The sequence below is a fragment of the Excalfactoria chinensis genome, unplaced genomic scaffold (assembly GCF_039878825.1).
Source record: "Excalfactoria chinensis isolate bCotChi1 unplaced genomic scaffold, bCotChi1.hap2 Scaffold_357, whole genome shotgun sequence".
In the NCBI taxonomy this organism is placed as follows: domain Eukaryota; kingdom Metazoa; phylum Chordata; class Aves; order Galliformes; family Phasianidae; genus Excalfactoria; species Excalfactoria chinensis.
The window spans coordinates 43416-51085 of record NW_027315645.1 but is presented as its reverse complement, the minus strand read 5'-3'; the positions used below and the strand labels follow the sequence as shown (position 1 = coordinate 51085).

The following is a 7670-nucleotide window of genomic DNA, read 5'->3' as shown; positions in this document are numbered from 1 at the left end:
TACGGGTAAGGTTCCACCTCCCTAATGAATATGCATGACGCAATCATGTGGGCGTGATAAGCCACGCCTATTACCTAGAAGGCTCGGTGCCAAGGTTATACCCAGAAGGCACTGTGCCAAGGTCATACCCAGAAGGCTCTGTGCCAAGGTTATATAAGGGTGTGTAAACTTGAATAAATTGCCATTTTGCCATGTGCTCGCTTGCTACTGTCTTGGCATCTGGCCCAGCCGCGAACAGTCAGGAATGAACACGGGACAATTCACTATTACAATTGGTGACCCCTCCGTGTGTCCTGACTGGGGCTGTTTATTCGGCTTGTTCCTGCTACGGTAGTGACAATTTTTTCGTCGCGGAGTAGACAGAAGCCCGGTCGAAGGAAAATCGGCCGTTATCCTTCGTTGTTGGGACATTTGCGCCAGATACTGACCGCGGGTTAGTGGTGCCATGGAAGCCGTGATTAAGGTACTCTTTTCTTCCTGTAAATCTCTCCCTCACAAACAGGCTCCTTCTAGGAAGGAGCTGTTTGCTCTCCTTTCCTTACTAGAGAAGGAGGGGCCGCTGGCGGTCCCCTCAGATATTTACGATCCTGCTACTTGGGATGGGATTACTTCTGTGTTGACACAGCGCATTCTTGTCACGCAGAAAGCCTCAGAGTTTAAGACCTGGGGTTTGGTTTTGGGGGCCCTTAAGGCGGCCTGTGATGAGAAACTCACTAACGATCGGGCAAAATCGCTCCTGGGATTAGAGCCTGGGGGGGGGAGTTCTGTCCTCTCCGGGGGGGGGAATCCTGCTCTCTCCGGGGGGGGGAATCCTGCTCTCTCCGGGGGGGGGAATCCTGCTCTCTCCGGGGGGGGGAATCCTGCTCTTTCTGGGGGGGAGAATCCTGCTTTTTCTGGGGGGGGGAGTTTTGCCCTCTCTGGGGGGAGAATCCTGCTCTTTCCGGGGGGGGGAGTTCTGCTCTTTCCGGGGGGGGGAGTTCTGCTCTTTCAACAGGCTCGGCTGCAGAGCAGACAGCGCTGGGTCCATCTGCCCCACCCTGCATCCCCTCTTCTCAAGAGGATTCGCAAGTCGAAGTTGCTCAACCTGTTGAGCAAGGTCTACACCAATCGCCCCCCCCCTACCCGGCAAACACGCTGTATCCTTCCCTACAAGCGGTGGTGGGGGAGGGTGGACAAAAAGGCGAACAAAGGAAGGGGGCAGGACATTGCCCTGCTGCCACATTCCAATGGTATCAAGGATGGGCCGCAGCATCTGCAGCGGCTAATCAGGTTCTACCAGATTCCAGTCATTCCTCTGATAAGGAAGAGGCTGCCTCTACGCAGTGGGGCCAGCCCACATTCACTGATTGGGCAAAGGCTAGAGATTACATTCAAGCTGCAAATCCAGACACGCCTACTCTTGCTCTCCCTCTGGTGATTAGGAACGGGGTCTCTTCTTGGAAGCCTTTGGACTGCAGAGCAATTTCCCGTCTGTCAAAATTAGTCAAAGAGTTAGGATTAAGGTCCCCAGTTGTAATGTCAACCATTGAATTGCTTATGGCCCCTGGCCTGTTACCTTATGATATTGATAACTTGATGCGGGTTGTTTTTGACCCATGCAACTCACTGTATGGCAGGATGAATGGGTTAGACAGCTTAAAGTTGTCGTGGCGTCAGCAAGACGCGATCCTGCCCATCCATGTAATCGGGGGGTCAACCGAACCACTCTTGATCGCCTGCAGGGTTTGGAGGATGAGATGGTGGGCAGCCCAGACTTCCAAGCATTGGAGTTAGTCGCAGGGGAAGTGGCTGCGCTCACAACTGCCGCCCTACAAGCGATGAAAGCGGTGGCTAAAGTTGCAGAGCCCGTGTATCCATGGGCAGATGTCCAACAGGGTCCAACAGAATCTTTCTCTGACTTCACGAATCGATTGCTTCGCGCTGTTGAGGGATCGGACTTGCCTAAAGACGTTCAGTCTCTGGTGGTCACTGACTGCCTTAAGCAAAAATCATTGCCAGACGTCCAGCAGATTATTAGGGCTGCACCAGGTGAACTTAGGACCCCTGGAGAAATTATTAAGTATGTTTTAGATCATCAGAAAAGTTCCCCATTGCCAACAGATAGTCTTGTCACGGCTGTTAAGGATATGGCCGTGTCTGTGAACTCAGTAGTCAAATCTGCCGCGGCGGCAGTGGCCCAATCAGAGCCACCCACAGGAAAGGGTCCATGCTTTAAATGTGGACAGAAGGGGCATTTAAAGCGCAATGCCCAAAAAAGGATACATCGGGGAAGAGGTGTCAGTTCTGTGGTACTGGGGGTCATGAGGCACGCCAGTGCCGGAAGCTAATAACATGCTTCGGGGAAACGGGTGGGGAGGGTCTCTGGTGCCCAGGGGACCTTCCCACATCAGTTCCCTGGGCAACATCTCCCGGTTCAGGGGGCCTTTGCGGGACAACAGAACCCCACTGCCCCCTTGTGGCCATAACTGAAGATCTCTTTCACCGCCCCATTGGCCGATTCATGATGTCTATTGACCCTGAGGCTCATGTGTTCGACCCCAACTCGACCTTTTTTACTGCTTTACTTGATTCAGGGGCTGATGTTACTGTTATAGCGGATTCTGATTGGCCGCGAAAGTGGCCGAGGACCTGGCAAAGCAATATCATCACGGGAGTGGGAGGTGCAGAAGTCCCCACCAGTAAATCGCGGTTCCCAGTTGAATTGGCATTGTTAGGAAGGGACGGCACGATTGAAAGGCGTGCATTCATCACCCCCACCATTGCTCCTGTGACAGGTTCCATCATAGGAAGAGATGTGTTGCCAGTGTTTGGTTTCCAGTTGACAAATTCGTTCGGTTCCGAGGTGACAAATTTATGCTAAGGGCCACTGTCCATCATTTAGCGCTGCAGCATGCAATCCCACTTTGCTGGAAGGCTGATGCCTCTCCTGTATGGGTGGATCAGTGGCCTCTTCCCTTTGAGAAATTAGCAGCGCTCAAACAGCTTGTGTCACGGGAACTGACAGCAGGCCATATTGAACCCTCACTTAGTAATTGGAATACGCCTGTTTTTGTTATCCGCAAGGCTTCAGGTGCCTTCCGCCTGTTACATGACCTTAGGGCGGTTAATACACAGATTGTTCCCTTTGGTGCTGTCCAGCAGGGAGGACCTTTATTATCGGCAATACCTCAAGGATGGCCTCTGATGGTCATCGATCTTAAAGATTGTTTCTTTTCTATCCCTCTCGCTGAGCAGGACCGGGAAGCTTTTGCGTTTACGGTCCCGGTGGTAAATAACTTGGAGCCAGTCCGGAGATATCAGTGGAAAGTTTTGCCTCAGGGGATGGTCTGCTCACCTACTATTTGCCAGCTTGTTGTGAGCAGGGTCATTGAGCCTGTTAGGCAGGCAACACCGGGCTGTCAGATTGCTCATTATATGGACGATTTGTTACTTGCAGCGCCTGATCAGAGTTTGTTGGAGGGCCTAGCCTCTCGGATTATGAGTACTTTGACTTCTGCTGGCTTTGTCATCTCCCAAGAAAAAATACAGAGGGAACCAGGTATTGAATTCTTGGGACATAAGATTGGTCCCTCCACGGTTCTTCCTGAAGGATTAGAGATCGAGCCCTGTATTACAACCCTATGGGATGTGCAGAAACTTGTGGGAGCTTTACAGTGGGTAAGGAATGCCATAGGTATTCCCCCCAGACTCATGAAGCCCTTTTATGATCAATTGAAAGGATCTGATCCTCAGGAGCCTAGGGAGTGGACACCTGAAATGAAGGAAGCCTGGAGAGAAATTCTATCTGCTAGCGCCAGCAATGCTCTCTCCAGATGGCAACCAGACCATCTGCTGGAGGTTGCCGCTACTAGATGTCAGAATGGGTCCGCTGCAGTTATTGGGAATACACTTAATTCTAAGGCCCGCCCACTGTTTTGGTTGTTCTCAGCACAGCCGACGAGAGCATTTACTCCATGGTTGGAGCAATTTTCAATCTTATTGCGAAAGGCGCGTCTCGCTGCGGTTAGAGCTTTTGGTAAAGATTTAGACGTTATATATCTGCCTTCTATTTTTCGGACTGTTCAACCTCTACCTGATGAAGTTTCTCTAGCTGTGCATGATTTCTCAGGGAAGTTTTGTTATTCGGACTCTCTGCCTATTTTTGACTTGGCCCGACCCCTTCAGATTTCTTTGCGGGTGCGGGTACTAGACACTCCTGTTGAGGGTCCAACTTTGTTTACTGATGCCTCCTCTAGTACGGGACAAGGGGTGGTGGTCTGGCAGACCTCCGACGGGTCATGGGACCGCAAGATTATCTCTGATCCTACCCTAAGCGTTCAGATGCTAGAGGCTAGGGCCGTTGCCGTGGCCCTGGGTCTGTTGCCCTCAGTTTCCTGTAACATTGTCACAGACTCTGCCTTCGTGGCAAGGCTGCTATTACGAATGGGTAAAGAGGGATTGCCAAGTACTAGGGCAGCGACCTTATTAGAGGATGCTCTAGCTCTTCGGACAACCCCTGTAGCTATCCTCCATGTCCGGAGTCATTCTGATGTGCCGGGTTTCTTTACTGCGGGCAATGATGTAGCTGATAAGGTGGCTGGAGGTCAGATTCTTACTCTTCGAGAAGCGCGGGAGCTTCACGATGCTCTACATCTGGGAGCCAGAGCGTTGGCTCGAGCTTGCTCTATTCCGATCACCTCAGCAAGAGAGGTCATCCAGACTTGTCCGCACTGTAACACTGCACCAGCCCTGGGGGCTGGAGTTAACCCGCGTGGTCTTGCCCCGTTAGAAATCTGGCAGACGGACTTCACGCTAGAGCCACGAATGGCCCCTCGCCAATGGCTAGCAGTTACAATTGACACTGCGTCATCTGTTATTGTAGCCACACAACATAGCCGTGCTAACTCGACGGCGGCTCAACATCACTGGGCTACAGCTATTGCTGCTATGGGAATGCCACGCCACATTAAGACAGATAATGGGTCTTGCTTTATATCACGGTCAACCAAGGAGTGGCTGGCTCGCTGGAACATAACGCATACAACAGGCATCCCAGGGAATAGCCAGGGCCAGGCTATTGTGGAAAGAGCCAACCGCCTCCTCAAAGAGAAGATTCGTGTGCTTGGGGAGGGGGAAGGGTACTCAGGTAGAATCCCAGTAGGACAACAGGGTGAAATTTTAGCCCGTGTATTATACGCTCTGAATCATTTTGAGCGAGGAGAAAGCATGAGAACCCCTACCCAGAAACATTGGCAACCAAGGGTCCTGCAGGAGGGCCCACCGGTAAAAGTCAAAGGTGACAGTGGGTCCTGGGAATCAGGATGGACTGTATTAGTGTGGGGCAGGGGGTTTGCAGCAGTAAAGAGCAATGAGACTGGGGATATTCAATGGGTACCCTCGCGTCGAATTAAACCAGAATTGGCTAAACAAAACAAGAAGGCTAAGGAAGTAGCAAGAGCCGAGTGTTTCTTTATAGGACTTGCCGATTGGATGCCTGGAGAGACCGGAGTACCTAGAACAAAAGATGCCCAGGAAGACGCTCCTGTGGATGCTGAAGAAGAAGAAGGGACGTGAATCACCTGACGAAGAATCTTTGCGGCCTACGAGAATTACTATGTTTACATCTATATACCTCCTGTGTTTATTGTGGTCACCAGTGGGGGGCATTCACTTGCTTAAACAGCCAGGAAACCTTTGGGTTACATGGGCTAATCAGACAGGGACTTCAGAGTTTTGTCTCGCATTACAGTCAGCTACCTCACCCTTTCAGACATGCCTTATAGGGGTCCCAGAATGGGATGACTCTGCATTTAAGGGTTACCTGGGGGAAAAGAATGGTTGTTCGCAGTTCTGCGATAAACTAGAAAGATCTTGGAGGTGGTTAGGAAATGATTCCCTATACTATCTTGGAAAGAAAATGGCTTGTACTATTTGCAGGTTAAACATCACCCTTCCTGAGGAGCCTCAGCAATTGGATTTGCTTGGCTCGCAAATGGTACAAAATGATACTTGGGACAAGAGTAGCTCAAAATGGTTGTCCCCTGGGTGTATGATTTTTGGCTCAATGAGAAGGTTAACTCTGACTAGGCAGCAACTTCTTGGGCCAGAAGGCCCCTACTGGGACCCAAAAACTAATCGATCTGTCTCATATACCCTTGTATATCCCCGTGATGAGGAGACCTTTGATATTGATGGAGCGTATTGTGGGTCTTACCCTAACGGGTCACTGCCTTATCCCTCTGGAGACTGCCCTTTAAGCGTTCCAATAGGTGGGATTGTTAATATTAGCAGGACGGATGGGTCTATCCGAAAGGTAGACTGTCAAGATATGAGTTTCAACAAGGGTTGTTGTGTTTTCCCTATCCCCAAATCATCACACTCATTCATGGGAGAACTTTGGAACAATGACACAGCAAAAGCCTTACCACCAGGGATATTTCTTATTTGTGGGGATCGTGCCTGGCAAGGGATTCCTAAGAACCCAGTGGGAGGTCCTTGTTATTTAGGGAAATTGTCCATCTTATCCCCAAGTGTTTTTGAGATCTATAAGGCGTTTAATCATTCACGAGCAAAAAGGAGTATACATGCTCTGGAGCCTGACTGTGGGGATAATGTAAGGTTGTGGGGACCTACTGCTAGGGTCTTTGCCTCTTTCCTTGCTCCCGGGGTGGCTGCTGCACATGCTTTAAAAGAAATTGAGAGATTGGCCTGTTGGACTGTTAAACAGGCTAATGTTACCTCCAAGCTACTTTCAAATTTGCTTATGGATGTGGAGAGCATTAGACATGCTGTACTTCAGAACAGGGCAGCAATAGATTTCTTGCTTCTTGCCCAAGGGCATGGTTGTCAAGATGTTGAAGGGATGTGTTGTTTTAACCTGAGTGATCATAGTGAATCGATGCATAAGCAGTTAGCTTGGTTGCAAGATCATACCAAGAAGATTGGCATCCAGGACGATCCATTTGGGGATTGGCTGAATAGTACATTTGGAGGAATTGGACCTTGGATTAAGCAATTACTAAAGGTGCTAGTGATAGGGCTCATTATGTTTCTCGCACTGATGATTTGTATACCGTGCATCATCCAGTGCCTCCAAGGATGCATCAGACGGATGGTGACGGGAATCTTCGAAGAGAAACGCGAGCAAGAACGGATGTATGAGAGACTCTAATGAAGAATGAAGAACAAAAAGCGATCGGGTTGTTACGGGTAAAGTCACTTTATCATAGGGAGGGGGAAAATGTAGTGTATTAGGCGAATAGCGGGGACTCGGGCTGTTACGGGTAAGGTTCCACCTCCCTAATGAATATGCATGACGCAATCATGTGGGCGTGATAAGCCACGCCTATTACCTAGAAGGCTCGGTGCCAAGGTTATACCCAGAAGGCACTGTGCCAAGGTCATACCCAGAAGGCTCTGTGCCAAGGTTATATAAGGGTGTGTAAACTTGAATAAATTGCCATTTTGCCATGTGCTCGCTTGCTACTGTCTTGGCATCTGGCCCAGCCGCGAACAGTCAGGAATGAACACGGGACAATTCAATATTACACCGAAATTTCCATTTCTGTCAACATTTAGAATAGTTTCACAGAAATATCAAAACTTCCCCACAAATTACAAGGTCTGTCTTAAGTATCACTCTTTATCTTGGCAAAAGTATGATTTTCTTTCCAAAATAATGCTTTTCACCC

The 7670-nt window shown here is 49.7% G+C and overlaps 2 protein-coding genes across 2 annotated transcripts; both read left to right on the top strand.

The window, feature by feature from the left end:
- Nucleotides 1-445: 445 nt before the first annotated feature.
- On the top strand, nucleotides 446-2327 carry LOC140264939 (uncharacterized). The gene is given in 3 exon segments (XM_072360846.1): nucleotides 446-668; nucleotides 995-1588; nucleotides 1591-2327. Coding segments are annotated over 3 exon segments (1554 nt in total).
- A 3644-nt stretch (nucleotides 2328-5971) lies between these two features.
- Nucleotides 5972-7150, top strand: LOC140264938 (uncharacterized). The gene has a single exon (XM_072360844.1). The coding sequence runs from the start codon at nucleotides 5972-5974 to the stop codon at nucleotides 7148-7150; it is 1179 nt and encodes a 392-aa protein (XP_072216945.1).
- The last annotated feature ends 520 nt before the right edge of the window (nucleotides 7151-7670 follow it).

Excerpts from the sequence above, each read along its gene's own strand:
- LOC140264938 (XM_072360844.1), top strand. The coding sequence starts at position 5,972 with ATGGTACAAAATGATACTTGGGACAAGAGTAGCTCAAAATGGTTGTCC.